Here is a 14,808-nt window from a genome sequence, read left to right as displayed (position 1 = left end):
TGTAAAGTGTAATTGTGTATTGCAAATTTGCAATAGATTATGTTAGAAAAATTTAAAACATTTACATGCTCCGACCAACCTTCTTAACATGTAACTTCCAGTCTAAGAAACTTCAAAACCAAGCAAAAACCTCACCAAAAGCAACACTTCGCCTACCACCAAATTCCGAAAACCTAATTCCTCCTAAAACGAACACGACACTACTCTATACATATATGTTTGTATATATAGTTACACAAACAATGAACGCACTGATAGAAGAAGAAAAAGACAAAATATTGATCAACCATGGTTTCAAAACCGCTATTCTCCCTGCTGCTTCTCACGGTGGCATTAGTCGTGTTTCAAACCCGATCCCTAGTCAACGCTGAAGATTCCGAGCCTTCGAGTTCCGCGAGAAAGCCTCGGGTGAAGATCGTCAAGGGGAAAACGTTATGCGACAAAGGATGGGAATGTAAAGGATGGTCCGAGTATTGTTGCAACCATACAATCTCCGATTTTTTTGAGACATATCAATTCGAGAATCTATTCTCTAAGCGTAACAGTCCAGTGGCTCACGCCGTCGGTTTTTGGGATTACCGATCATTCATAACCGCTGCTGCTGAGTATCAGCCTCTTGGTTTCGGTACTGCTGGTGAGAAACTTCAAGGCATGAAGGAAGTCGCTGCGTTTCTTGGCCACGTTGGAAGCAAAACCTCATGTAAGTTTAATTTTATGATCCAAACCGGTTTTATTAATAATAGTTAACCGGGGATTGAAATCACTAACAACCGGTATGGTTATTCGGTTTTAAAGGCGGGTACGGGGTTGCGACGGGTGGGCCATTAGCTTGGGGATTGTGTTACAACAAGGAGATGAGTCCTGATCAGCTCTATTGCGACGATTACTACAAATTGACGTATCCTTGTACTCCTGGTGTCTCGTACCACGGTAGAGGAGCTTTACCGGTTTACTGGTACGTCGTTTTAATTAAACGATTCCGGTTAAGTCTAATTTAATTTACGGGTTTCAACTTCGATCTTCGTTGGTCTGGTTCAGGAATTACAATTATGGTCAAACCGGGGAGGCTTTGAAAGTGGATCTACTGAGTCATCCAGAGTATCTTGAGAACAATGCTACGTTGGCGTTTCAGGCAGCGATTTGGCGATGGATGACGCCACCGAAGAAGCATTTACCGTCGGCGCACGATGTTTTCGTCGGAAAATGGAAGCCGACGAAGAATGACACAGCGGCGAAACGAACTCCGGGGTTCGGAGCAACCATAAACGTTCTTTACGGCGATCAAATCTGCAACAGTGGATTCGATAACGATGAGATGAACAACATTGTTTCTCATTATTTGTATTATTTAGATCTGATAGGTGTTGGACGCGAAGAAGCTGGTCCTCACGAGAAGCTATCGTGCGCGGATCAAGAACCTTTCTCTTCTTCTTCCTCTGCTCCTACAAGTTCTGGTTCCTCTTCTTGAGTGATGATTTTATGATATATAATTCGGTGACTTTTGAAAAAGAACGTGAGTTTGGTGTATATGTATTTTGCATGGCCATGGTTTTAATAGTTTGTAAAAATATACGTACGATTGCAATATTTTCCACACCATTTTGATTTCTTTTCAAAAAAAGAATAAAAAATTTTGCACATCAAAAGGATAAAAGATAATAAATCCTATTTCGGTCAGAAGAATTGCAATTTTTTTTACGATCTACCTAATCAGAAAACTCGGTATATATATTATATAGGACCCAAAAAAAAATATATATATATATATATAGGACCGATCAAACTCGGCATCGTATTTGTTGTGAATGCATTAAATTAAATTTAAATTAAATCAGTGAAAGAGCTCTTCTCGGATTGATAACCCTCGGATTGTATTGGACGCGCGTGGTCATTCAAAAAGATTTTGAAATTGTTGTTTTACGATTGTTTATAGTTTCTGTTTATGATGTGTATCCTCTAGATCTATAATCTATTACTCGTTTAACTATCGTTTGGTTGCTTTACTTTCGTATAATTTTATGTATCTTGGTTGTATTTTTTTCTTGTTTGGATGTTATTCTTCCTCTCTTGATAGAAGTCCGGGTCCTAATTAGTTTTTATGAAATTATCAGTTTGACCCCAAAAAAAAATAAAAAAATTAATAATGTGAATAGCGACTTCCAACAACTGACCGTTCAAAGGTAATCAAGGAAATGTGACTACAATTCAAAGAAATTAACTTAGGTCGATAAGATAGAACGCCAAGTAAAAGGATTCAAGAAATAATAGTAGTTTGGTCTATACGTACGTCATTCTTTCTTTATTTTAAGTAGCTTTCCCGGTCAAATCTAGTAGAGATCTTAGTGGTTTTAATAATGTGATGGGATAAGGTTATAGAAAAAATGGTTTCTTGGTGTGTTGTGCCAAAATTGGCAAGAAAATCTTTTATTCATCATTGACGTGTAAAGAACGTGATACTGTTGCCATTGTTTTTCTTCAATGGCCAAAAATATCTCTCAAAAATATCTTCAATAATAACGTGATACTGTTGCCATTGCTTTTCCTATAGTGGCCAACAAAATTTATTTCAAAACAAAATGAACTAGTCTTTATTCTTTTTTTTGGGTAGTTTGAATTGTTGAATCAGCAGCATAAAAAGAAATACACTTATAGAAAATGTAATCTTTCCCATTTAGTCGAACTACTACTGCATTTAGTCCAGTAACAGTCACAGCCTGATCCTCAATTTGCATCGACGACCTCACAAAAATGTTCGGTTCAAATTAATTTGAGATATTTTCCGGTCAAAAAAAATAAAACCGGGAAAACCAGAAGACGCCACGTGGCAAATACACCTCACCCAAAACGGCCACACACAGAGTCCATATAAAGCTTCTTCCTTCCGACCTTTACGACTTCGCCAACGTATTCGTGACTTTGTGATTGGATTCTCCACTCACTCCAGATTTGAATAAACACAACCCAAACAAATCGAGAGAGAGAAGTCAGATATGGCGGCAACACCGGCGACGAAGTGGCGTGACATCGATGATCTTCCTAAGATTCCGGCCAACTACACGGCGTTGACGCCGCTTTGGTTCCTTGATAGGGCTGCGATGGTTCATCCGACGAGAAAATCGGTGATTCACGGATCCCGAGAGTACACGTGGCGACAGACTTATGACCGGTGTCGCCGACTCGCCTCCGCTCTCGCCGATCGATCTATCGGCCCCGGTTCCACGGTAATCGATTTTACTCTAGCTGAAATGTTTCATTTCCGAAATTTTGTCAAAATCAATTCGTTCAAAAGAAAAACATTAGAAACTGTTTCCTGTAGATTTTTCCCAATCAATCAATTATAATCGATTTCATATAGAATCTGTTTTAGGGAATCATCATGATTATGGAAGAAATCGCAGATTACAACCATAATGTTCTGAAACTAATTGCTCTCGCATGATTCTTGTTGATCGATGCACTGGTGATGTTGATGTTTGTTGACTTTTTTTAATGAACAATATTTTGGTTTGGTTGTTTGGTCTTCTTGCAATCTGTGTAATTTCACTAGACCAGAAAATGTTATAATTGTTTCAGGTGGCTATTATTGCACCGAACATTCCAGCAATGTACGAAGCTCATTTCGGAGTACCAATGTGTGGAGCTGTCCTGAATTGTGTCAACATCCGTCTCAATGCCCAGACAGTTGCTTTTCTTCTTAGTCACTCACAGAGCTCTGTTATAATGGTGGATCAAGAGTTATTTACTCTGGCAGAGGAATCTTTGAGACTTATGGAGGAGAAAGCCGGAAGCAGTTTCAAACGCCCACTTTTGATTGTCATAGGTGATCAAACCTGTCCTCCTGAGTCACTTAACATTGCTTTGTCGAAAGGAGCCGTCGAATACGAGGATTTTCTGGCAACTGGTGACCCTAATTATCCGTGGCAGCCACCAGCTGATGAGTGGCAGAGCATCGCTCTTGGTTACACCTCGGGAACAACCGCTAGCCCGAAAGGAGTGGTGCTTCATCATCGAGGCGCATACGTAATGGCTCTGAGCAATCCTCTCATTTGGGGGATGCAAGAAGGTTGTGTTTACTTGTGGACTCTCCCGATGTTCCATTGCAACGGTTGGTGTTTCCCTTGGTCCCTTGCTGTGCTCTCCGGTACAAGTATCTGTCTCCGTCAGGTAGTACTTGAGAGTTCATTTCGCTTAAGAAAAGAAGTTAACATAAATCAGAAGAGCTGATTAAATTTTGGTTTCAGGTCTCGGCAAAGGAAGTTTATTCAAAAATAGTCAAATACAAGGTAACCCATTTCTGTGCAGCGCCTGTGGTCCTCAACACTATTGTCAATGCTCCTAAAGAAGACACTATCCTTCCTCTTCCCCATACAGTCCATGTCATGACCGCAGGAGCTGCTCCTCCACCTTCTGTTCTCTTCTCCATGAACCAGAAGGGCTTCCGAGTCGCTCACACCTATGGGCTTTCTGAGACTTATGGTCCTTCCACGGTATGCGCTTGGAAACCCGAGTGGGATTCCCTCCCTCCTGAGGCGCAGGCCAAACTCAATGCCCGCCAAGGTGTTCGCTATACTGGCATGGAGCAGCTTGACGTCATTGACACTCAGACCGGAAAACCTGTCCCCGCAGATGGAAAAACTGCTGGAGAGATTGTTTTCCGAGGGAATATGGTGATGAAAGGCTATCTAAAGAATCCAGAAGCGAACAAAGAGACGTTTGCTGGCGGGTGGTTCCACTCGGGAGATATTGCAGTGAAACATCCAGACAACTATATCGAGATCAAGGACAGGTCAAAGGACGTTATAATCTCTGGTGGTGAAAATATCAGCAGTGTCGAAGTCGAAAACGTAGTGTACCATCACCCAGCTGTTCTTGAAGCCTCTGTTGTGGCCAGGCCAGACGAGCGGTGGCAAGAATCTCCTTGTGCGTTTGTGACACTTAAGAGCGGTTACGAGAAGCAAGACCATAATAAGTTGGCGCAAGATATAATGAGATTCTGCCGGGAGAAGCTTCCGGCATATTGGGTCCCAAAGTCAGTGGTGTTTGGGCCGTTACCAAAGACAGCAACTGGAAAAATTCAGAAGCATATTCTGAGGACTAAGGCCAAAGAGATGGGACCAGTACCAAGAAGCAGATTATAGGAAGTGGAAAGCTTAAAGACATCATTATGAAAATAATGTGTTGTATGTTTTGTGGAACTTTGCCTTGTGTAAAACTTTTAAATGATAACAGAAAATTTTCATCTTTTTGGTCAACGCTTTCATTTTGTTTATAAATCGTTTACTCTTGATAAATAACTGCGATAAAGATTTACACACTCTTGCAACAGCTATTTCTCACATGGAGCCACCACAAAACAATGGTGCTTTCACGTAACAAACATTGGTGAGGTCACACACATATACAAAATAGACAAGGTATAAAAAAGTCAACGACACTTGACCACAAGGCTCAAACTAATAATCAGATCGCAGTCCCACCATTATTGATGAGGTCAAATATAAAGATTAGTGTGACAATGAAAGCATAATCGACATTAGGATAAACTGTAGCCACTAGTCTCTCATCTCCTTCATATACCTGTATAAATATATACACATATATGTCATATGTGTAATTAACGAGATGTTTTAAATGCATGGGTTATTAATTTTTTTACCTGAGCGATGATTTTGGTAGAATCTCCAACATAGATAGTACAAGCACGTTTCATAAAGCGACCTTTGATTGTGAAATCACAAGACGATTCTTTGGTCTGGTTATGTTTCAAGAATACTTCAACTCTTGTCTTCAATTGAACAGTCGAAGATCTTTTAACCGTGAAGATCTTATCATCTAAATCACTTCCTCTATACACTTGCCATCGATCGTGCTTACTAGTCACCTTTTATACATTCAAATCCAAGGCATAAACCAAGAAAATTCAGCTCAAAAAATTCCGACCGGTTAACAAAACAAAAATCAAGAGGTAATAATTAAGAAGAAACTATAATTAAAAAGACCTTCATTTTCATGGTGACAATGGGAGAGTCATTAGGATCAACCAAAATTCTTTTGTTGTGGAGACCAAAGAGAGGCGTTTTGACTTTGAACACTCTGTTCCCGGTTGCGTCCTTCACTGTATCTCCGGTTATCGTTAGATCTAAGAGTTGAGGACGAACAAACTCAGATCCTACGAGTGGTAGTATCGTGTTGCTGCTGCTAGTCCCATCTTGTTTTGCCATTATTGTTTGTTTCAAAGGAGATGATAAAGAAAACAAGACATTTATCAAGTTTCAATTTATTGATCTTTTGGTCATCATGACTTTTTCCTAATTTATTATGGATCTAAAAAAGATTTCTTAACAAAAAAATAATGACTTTACAGATAATATGTAATTTTCATTTCTATTTTTTTTTTCAATATTAATTTTGCAATCAGATAAAATTTATACCACATACCTAATTATAAACAAAATTTTCCAATATTGGATTATGAAATTAAATCTTCCATTTAACTTTAGATATGATTGAACATAATGATAATATATCCAACAAATTGTATTTAACCATATTCACAAGTGTCATACACTTTTTCAAAATTTACATTCTCATTTATGATCATTAATTGTAAATATTTACATATTCATAAATGTAAATGATTTTTTTGCCAAAAATAAAAAACTTTGACAAACAAAAATAGATCATCAATTAATTATAATAAAAAAATTTGAAGACCAAAAGTTATATAAATAGCCAATCCATAAGATCTTAAACAATAAAAACATTTGAATACCCTACCTAAAAAGAGTTCATAGAAAAAATTATTATGGGTAGTACGAAAACTTTGGTGACTTGTTTCCTCGTAATAATTCTTGCATTTTCGTTGTCTAACCACAACGTTTTGGCTTCAGGTATATTTAAAGTTTGGTTTAGATATTTTGAAAATAAGTAGTGATCATTTCAAAAACTATATTTTAATATGTAGAATTCGTAATGATCATGTTTTTGTTTATATATATATATATATATTAGACATGAATTCAAAAGTTTCATTAAAATTCTATTATTTGGACATGTTATATAACTATCTTTTTATTGAAATGATATAAAATTTACACATGTAGGTATCAATTATGTTTGATATATATATATATTTCTAAAAGGTGGACGGTGTGGTTCTCCTTGTATTCCATGTCCAGTGAAATGTTGTTGCCAAAAGTAATACAAACTTATATACCATCTTTCTCTCAAAATTGATGAGTCTAGCGTTGCATTTATTTTCTCTTAAGTTATTGGACTTGATTTGTATCTTGTTCTTATAAATAAATGCAATGATATAAGAAAACTATTTATTGCAATAAGTATTTTTTTCTCTTGAAATCTATATTATAAAAAGTATTCTTAATCATAAATAAATAGCATAATAATGATGGACTTCATCACAATTCACAACTCTTTTTATAACCTCTCATTAGCAATAACTTAATATTATCATATTATTATAGTGTATTTTTTAAGATGAAGTTGGAGATGGAAAGATTTAGTCAATGTTACATTTTAAGATAGAAATTAGAAAATCACCATTTAAAATAATTATTACAAGAAAATTAAAATTCGTAGTAATCAAGAGGTGAAGAAACTCTAATGAAAACCTTCATTTTCATGGTGACAACTGACAATGGGAGAGTCATTAGAGCAACCCTAATGGGGGTTTCTACACATGATTTTTATAAAATAATAAAATTAAGAAACAATTGGGCTAAGTTTCTCCAAATTTAAGGTATTCATAATTAAAAAAATATTATTTATCTATACTTACAATTTGATTTTGTTTAAGAAACTTATGTTTAGAAACCCCCATCCTCTTAGGATCAACCAAAATTCTTTTGTCATTATGACTTTTTCCTAACTTATTTTTGAAACTAAAAATATTTATAAATTCGAACACATTGGTATATTAAACGACATCGTTTAAGAAACATCGTCTTGAGGTTAGACCAAAAGCAAATGTTTCACTTGCACTCAGCTCCGTTCTGGTCACGACATGAGAGGCTTTGCTTCTTCAGCATCTAGAATAGCGACGGCGGCAGCAGCTTCCAAAGCCCTAAACCCTAAACTCTCAAAAACCCTAAATTCCTCAGGTAAACCAACCAATCCTCTGAACCAGCGTTACATTTCGCAAGTCATAGAGCGAAAAGATTGGTTTTTGATACTGAATCAAGAATTCACCACTCATCGAATTGGTTTAAACATTCGATTCGTCATCAGCGTTTTGCAGAATCAAGACAACCCATTACACTCCCTGCGATTTTACCTCTGGGTCTCCAACACCGACCCGGTTTACGCTAAGGATCAGTCTCTGAAGAGCGTTCTAGGGAACGCACTTTTTCGTAAAGGCCCTTTATTGTTGTCTATGGAATTGCTTAAGGAGATTAGAGAATCAGGGTATCGAATTACTGATGAATTGATGTGTGTTTTGATCGGAAGCTGGGGAAGATTAGGTTTAGCTAAGTATTGTAATGATGTTTTTGCTCAGATATCTTTTCTTGGAATGAAACCAAGTACAAGGCTTTATAATGCTGTGATTGATGCGTTGGTGAAGTCTAATTCACTTAATTTGGCTTACGTGAAGTTTCAGCAGATGCGTAGTGATGATTGTAAACCTGATCGGTTTACCTATAATATACTCATCCATGGTGTTTGCAAGAAGGGTGTGGTTGATGAGGCGATTCGATTGGTTAAACAGATGGAACGAGAAGGGAACAGACCTAATGTGTTCACTTATACGATTTTGATCGACGGGTTTTTGATCGCGGGGAGGATTGAGGAGGCATTGAAGCAATTGGAGATGATGCAGGTAAGAAAGTTGAATCCTAATGAAGCTACAATCAGAACTTTGGTCCATGGGATTTTTCGTTGCTTGCCGCCGTGTGAAGCGTTTGAGGTTTTGCTTGGATTTATGGAGAAAAACTCGATTTTGCAAAGAGTAGCTTATGATACTGTGTTGTATTGTCTTTCAAACAACTCAATGGCTAAAGAGACTGCTCTATTCTTGAGGAAAACGGGTGAGCGAGGTTATATTCCGGATAGCTCAACGTTCAATGCTGCGATGAATTGTCTCTTAAAAGGGCATCATCTGGTTGAGACGTGTGGGATATTTGACTGTTTTGTCAGCCGTGGAGCTAAGCCAGGATTTAACGGTTATCTTGTATTAGTTCAAGCTCTGTTGAATGCTCAGAGGTTCTCTGCAGGTGACCGGTATCTGAAACAAATGGGTGGTGATGGGCTTCTATCAAGTGTATATACTTATAATGCGGTTATTGACTGTCTCTGCAAGGCTCGACGGACAGAGCATGCAGCAATGTTCTTAACAGAGATGCAGGATAGAGGTATTTCTCCGAATCTCATAACTTTCAATACTTTTCTAAGCGGTTATAGCGCGGGGGGCGATGTAAAGAAGGTTCACGGCGTGGTAGAGAAGCTTCTTGAACATGGTTGCAACCCAGACGTGATCACTTTCAGTTTGATCATAAACTGTCTTTGCCGAGCAAAAGAAATCAAAGATGCATTTGACTGTTTCAAGGAGATGTTGGAATGGGGGATTAAACCAAATGAGATCACATACAATATCCTGATTCGCTCCTCTTGTTCAACCGGAGATACCGGTAGATCAGTGAAGCTGTTTGCGAATATGAAGGAAAGCGGGTTAAGTCCAAACCTTTATGCGTACAATGCGATTATTCAGAGTTTTTGCAAGATGAAAAAGGTTAAGAAGGCTGAGGAATTGCTTAAAACAATGTTGAGGATTGGTTTGAAACCAGATAACTTTACATACAGCACTCTCATCAAAGCTCTAAGTGAATCTGGAAGAGAGAGTGAAGCGAGAGAGATGTTCAGTTCAATGGAAAGACATGGATGTGTTCCGGATTCATATACTAAGCGTCTTGTTGAAGAACTTGACCTTAGACAAAGTGGACTCTCGAGAGAAACCGTGTCAGCCTCATAGAAATCTAATCCTCGGGAGTTTGAAAACCCGATGAAGGCTTAGGGACTGGAAAAGTGGGTTCTTTTCATTTGGAAATGTCTGAGAAAGAACCCGATCTTGGCCACGGTTTGCCCCTTTGATGCAGATGCAAGAGAACCAGAACATGAGTGCAAATGCAGAACAGAGTATTAAGTTTTGTTCTTTGGATTGATGAAAGCTTTTATATATTTCCGCGTCCGAGAAAGTGGTGACAATGGTAATGGCAGTTGGTTGGTACTTGACAGTCAAAAAGGCAAAAGATTTCCTATTCTTAACACTAGATGGCCTTGTCCCTAAGTTATACCCTTACCGTGTAACAGTTTTGCCAGATTATATTTGAATAGTTTTGTTGTTTCTATCCAAACTAGTATTATACAACATAAATAAAGGCTTATCAAGCATTTATATGCTCTATGTTTAAGCTGCTGTTATATACTCGAACTCTGAAGATGACCCTAATTGGTTTTTTTTGTACATGTGGGATACAATGTAAAAGATGAGAAACGAACTAAGAATAGACCAATCTTGTTCAGGAATTTGAGAAAAGAAAACAAAGCAAGAACAGTAGTAATTAAATAATGCAAGAAACAAATTTTTGGGTATTGTAAATGGACTAATTGCTTTTGCCTTTTGAAAGTTGCTTGATTTGCACTGAACTTGGAACATAAGAGCACCCAACAAGAAAACATGCAGATTCTCCGAGATCCACTTTTCTCAAGCTGTGTTACGGTGTCTTATCTCTTTGTCCTTATCAAAAACCACAGCGACTTTCTTCTCCTCGTCAACGAAGAAATTTCCATAGCAAACAGTGAGTGGTTTCATGTCCACTGCTAATAACAACTTTCTCCACGAGACATCATTGGGCTCAATATTAGGAGATCTTGGGAATTACAAGATCGATTTGAAAGGAAAGTTAACATTTGTATGATATATTTTTATTGTTAAATAGATAGATTTTCTATTATCATATATGTAAAGAACTTGCTAATCAAGTTATGATCCTTATATAAATAAGCCTATTGACTAATGAATAAATTGAGAGAAACTATTCTACTACTAAGGTTTCCTCCAAAATCTATCATGGTATCAGAGCCTTGATCCTATTTCACTGTGGATTATGGTTCTGTTACGTTAGCTTCCGCGTTAAAAAAAAAATTTTTGATTTTCGTTCTTTTGTTTTGAAAAATCAAACATACTCCATTGATTTTCTTTAATAATATATCTTTGTCTCTTTATTTAGTCTTTGTTTTGAAAAATCAAATATACTTCATTGGTTTTTTTAATTTCTACTTTCGTTTCAAAAAACAAAACCAAAAAAAAAGAAAAAAAAGAAAGAAGAAGAAGAAGGAGAGAGACGTGATCAACTTTTTGATTTACGTTGTTGATTCGGTCAGTTTTTGGCAACGATTGGTTTCTTAACAGCTAGCAATTTTGCTAATTCCTTGGAGAAGAAGAAATCTTCAAGATGCTACAACTGAAAAAGATGAGGAAGATGGTGTTCGTCTCTTTCCATGAGAGACATGTGCACACTAGCACGTGGTTGTGCTTCTTTACCAATCTTCATGTGACTTCCTTTTAACTACGAACAAGACGGAAGCCACGAAGATCAACTCCAACGGGTATATACGGATCCGATGGGGTGATGACATGAGATGTTACTGTGAATTATGAGCATGAACTAATTGATGAGTTTGTTCAATTCACATGGTGATAAGACGATGGAGATACACAACTACTACAGTATCCTCCATCGAATGATGACCTTATGGCGAGATATAAACGCCATTAATGACCCTATAGTGGTATGAAGACCGTGAAGATGATTTGATGATTGTCCAATCTCATACGTGGTAACACGTATGAGCTTGCGGGAGGGTATTAGGAGATCTTGGGAATTACAAGATCGATTTGAAAGGAAAGTTAACATTTGTATGATATATTCTTATTGTTAAATAGATAGATTTTCTATTATCATATATGTAAAGAACTTGCTAATCAAGTTATGATCCTTGTATAAATAAGCCTATTGACTAATGAATAAATTGAGAGAAACTATTCTACTACTAAGGTTTCCTCCAAAATCTATCACTCAATCTTACTAGTAATCCATATCTCCATATGTAATGTATCATATCGCTGATATAACACTGCAAGTTGCTCTTCTCTAACACTAGAGAGAGCCACAATATCTTGACGATGAGAGTGGAATGGCAGAGGCAGAGCCGGTCTAAATCCCTCTGTTGTAAAATCAAAACAAAGCAAGAATTCACCCCTACCTCCTGCTCGAGTATACGTATAAGAATTTCCTTTACAGAGACTTCCATTTTATAAAATGCTGTCGCCCAATCGGAATTGAGATCAAGAACCCTCCATGAATTAGAATCTAACTCATAGATTTCGTAGCCAACACGTTTATCATCAATATAATAGTTAGCAGAAGTCACAATTTTGTAGCTGCGGCAGGATTTTTTCGTCTCGTATCCAATAGCATATATATATGCGTGACGACTTCTAGCTTCGATCCACCGAGTTTGGCCCCAATACGGATTCCAAAGCACATCCCTAGTGTTAGAGAAGCCATTTGTGATGCATACCAAACCACCGCAATGAAAGACTTGAGACACATCGGTTAGGTTAATAAGTTTACCATTACACTTTAATTTATAACGTCTTCTTCCTTGTGGAGATTGATGCTTACTAAACAAACCATATAATCCATCAACATAACAACCATAAATTCTTTAGCAGCTTTTGCTAGAAGGAGTTGTTTCTTTCTAAAGCTTTCTTCCTCGGCTAAAGTGTTCCACTTTTTGCAAGTCAATCGTACTGCTCTCATAGAATCCGTTGGAGCTCTAGAGAGTATCTCCTCTAACAAATCCCTTGGAAGATTGGACATCATCGTCATTATTTCGACAAAGATCGATGTAATAAGTTAGGTTACATGCGATGATGTGACCTTCAAAAACTCTTTCCAATTCCGTTTTTCTTTGTGGTTTGGTGTATTAGTACTGTAATTTCTTCTTATATAGTAGCTTATGGGCCTGGACTATCGCATTAAGCCCAATGGATATATTTATCTAACAGAGTTTTGCCATTATTTTATGTTGTCATTCGTAAGTCTTTTTAATTCATTTAATCTCTTCTTTACTTAGGTGTATGGTAATATTTCCGAATCAATATCAATATAATTCAGCGAAAAAAAAAAAAGGATTGTAAATAAAACTGAATATTATAAATCAAAATAAATCCACATATGAAAACAGAGTTAAACTTTTATTATCTCCAATAAATTTTGACAGTAGAAAAAATTTAAACCAAAAACTGAAAAAAGTATACACGTGAAAACTGAAAACACATTAATGTCAGGGCAGTGACCAATAATAAGGCAAAGCCGCAAATTTTGAAAACGGCGGGGTTTTTTAATTTTTTTTTTAAAGAATTCAAAATTAAATTAAACCTTCCCTCGTATATTTTCAGATTTTAGTAAGTTTTTGGCGGGTGGTCGAAAAGTAATAAAAGCTCCCGCTCGAGGGTATTTTAGTAAATTCAAAAACCCGAAATACTAGGGTTTCCGCCCCCGCCTTCCTCCTCAGTCCTCAATTATAAAATCCCTCTCCGTTTGTTTTATTCCGTTGCTACTAATCGCCGTCTCTCTCTCTCTTCCTTATCATCAACAAACTTGCTCTGCTCCGATCGCCTTTTTTTCTCTCTCTTAAAGATGTCTGAGGGATCAGAAGAAACGAAAACAAAGGTCGACTCTGCCGGAGAGTTATCAGATGTTGATAATGAGAATTGCAGTAGCAGCGGAAGTGGCGGTGGTAGTTCTGGTGATACCAAGAGAACTTGCGTTGATTGTGGAACTATCCGAACTCCTCTTTGGCGTGGTGGCCCTGCCGGACCAAAGGTGAGATTTTTAATCAACCCTTTAATTTCAATCTTCTTCTGGGTTATTGGGTCGTTGTTAGTTTCCGATTTTGTAGATCTAATCACCAGATCGCGAAATTAGCATCTGAGTATGATCCAATGTTAAGTTCTGATACTCTAGTAATCTAGGTGATTAATCAAGTTAGTGTTCTAGGAACTGAATCATGAAAAAGGGGTAATCCAAGTTAGTGATCATATTTAGTATGTGATTGGAAGGATCTGAGTCTATTTTCTTGATCCATTGATGGGAATCTGAAGTACTTCATTGGTTCTTATCGATTTGGTTTGTTTTTGTTATGTAGTCATTGTGCAATGCTTGTGGGATCAAGAGTAGGAAGAAGAGACAAGCTGCTCTTGGTATGAGATCAGAGGAGAAGAAGAAAAACAGAAAAAGCAGCGGTAATGATCTAAACCTCGATCATCGAAACGCCAAGAACGACAAGATCAACAAAGATGATGATGCCAAGAACGACAAGATCAACAAAGATGATGATGCCAAGAACGACAAGATCAACAAAGATGATGATCTTAAAACTTGCAATAGCAAGAGTTTTGGATTTAGGGTTTAAAGTTCCGGTGATGAAGAGATCAGCGGTTGAGAAGAAGAGGTTATGGAGGAAACTCGGTGAGGAAGAAAGAGCTGCTGTGCTTCTTATGGCGCTCTCTTGTAGCTCTGTTTACGCCTAAGTGTTTCTCTGTTTTTTTTTTGGTCATTAGGGAATAATTAAGTGAGAGCGATTTTGATTAACTTAGTTAGATAGAGAGATATGTATGATATGAATGTGTAATGTTATGTGTTCATTTTCTTAATGAATTCAAATATTAACACTTTTTTTGGTTCCTAGACATTCAATTCAATAATAATGAGAGTTGGTCGTAAT

General features: G+C 37.2%; 7 protein-coding genes across 8 annotated transcripts; 5 read left to right on the top strand and 2 right to left on the bottom strand.

Annotated features, from left to right (window-relative positions):
* The first annotated feature begins 235 nt into the window (after positions 1–235).
* LOC9321243 (chitinase-like protein 2) lies at positions 236–1,638 on the top strand. The gene is made up of 3 exons (XM_002885131.2): positions 236–700; positions 796–955; positions 1,039–1,638. The coding sequence occupies exons 1-3, from the start codon at positions 289–291 to the stop codon at positions 1,466–1,468; spliced, it is 1,002 nt and encodes a 333-aa protein (XP_002885177.1). The 5' UTR covers positions 236–288; the 3' UTR covers positions 1,469–1,638.
* Positions 1,639–2,886: 1,248 nt separating this feature from the next.
* On the top strand, positions 2,887–5,252 carry LOC9319100 (acetate/butyrate--CoA ligase AAE7, peroxisomal). The gene is made up of 3 exons (XM_021033468.1): positions 2,887–3,221; positions 3,574–4,164; positions 4,242–5,252. Exons 1-3 carry the CDS (start codon positions 2,991–2,993, stop codon positions 5,136–5,138), a joined length of 1,719 nt encoding a protein of 572 aa, XP_020889127.1. The 5' UTR covers positions 2,887–2,990; the 3' UTR covers positions 5,139–5,252.
* Positions 5,253–5,417: 165 nt separating this feature from the next.
* LOC9321242 (protein LURP-one-related 13) lies at positions 5,418–6,313 on the bottom strand. Its single transcript, XM_002882987.2, has 3 exons — positions 6,000–6,313; positions 5,657–5,881; positions 5,418–5,577 (listed from the first exon to the last, which is right to left on the bottom strand). The coding sequence occupies exons 1-3, from the start codon at positions 6,219–6,221 to the stop codon at positions 5,461–5,463; spliced, it is 564 nt and encodes a 187-aa protein (XP_002883033.1). The 5' UTR covers positions 6,222–6,313; the 3' UTR covers positions 5,418–5,460.
* Positions 6,314–6,759: 446 nt separating this feature from the next.
* On the top strand, positions 6,760–7,329 carry LOC110229886 (defensin-like protein 47). The gene is made up of 2 exons (XM_021030990.1): positions 6,760–6,906; positions 7,135–7,329. Exons 1-2 carry the CDS (start codon positions 6,806–6,808, stop codon positions 7,199–7,201), a joined length of 168 nt encoding a protein of 55 aa, XP_020886649.1. The 5' UTR covers positions 6,760–6,805; the 3' UTR covers positions 7,202–7,329.
* Positions 7,330–7,927: 598 nt separating this feature from the next.
* LOC9319099 (putative pentatricopeptide repeat-containing protein At3g16890, mitochondrial) lies at positions 7,928–10,477 on the top strand. Of its 2 annotated transcripts, XM_021033464.1 has the most exons (2): positions 7,928–8,120; positions 8,248–10,477. In XM_021033464.1, exon 2 carries the CDS (start codon positions 8,393–8,395, stop codon positions 9,983–9,985), a length of 1,593 nt encoding a protein of 530 aa, XP_020889123.1. In that variant the 5' UTR covers positions 7,928–8,120; positions 8,248–8,392; the 3' UTR covers positions 9,986–10,477. The 2 variants fall into 2 exon arrangements, with proteins under 2 accessions (XP_020889123.1, XP_002885175.1); XM_002885129.2 differs by having other exon boundaries at positions 7,964–10,477.
* A 7-nt stretch (positions 10,478–10,484) lies between these two features.
* Positions 10,485–12,908, bottom strand: LOC9321241 (putative F-box/kelch-repeat protein At3g16880). The gene is given in 5 exon segments (XM_021033587.1): positions 10,485–10,720; positions 10,723–10,883; positions 12,093–12,315; positions 12,318–12,668; positions 12,671–12,908. Coding segments are annotated over 5 exon segments (1,077 nt in total). The 3' UTR covers positions 10,485–10,616.
* Positions 12,909–13,623: 715 nt separating this feature from the next.
* LOC9321240 (GATA transcription factor 17) lies at positions 13,624–14,768 on the top strand. The gene is given in 3 exon segments (XM_021033566.1): positions 13,624–13,907; positions 14,230–14,463; positions 14,465–14,768. Coding segments are annotated over 3 exon segments (570 nt in total). The 5' UTR covers positions 13,624–13,721; the 3' UTR covers positions 14,615–14,768.
* The last annotated feature ends 40 nt before the right edge of the window (positions 14,769–14,808 follow it).

The sequence above is a fragment of the Arabidopsis lyrata genome, assembly GCF_000004255.2.
Source record: "Arabidopsis lyrata subsp. lyrata unplaced genomic scaffold ARALYscaffold_3, whole genome shotgun sequence".
NCBI lineage: Eukaryota > Viridiplantae > Streptophyta > Magnoliopsida > Brassicales > Brassicaceae > Arabidopsis > Arabidopsis lyrata.
Note: the sequence above shows the minus strand (reverse complement) of the source record. Positions and strands in the feature narration are given on the sequence as shown.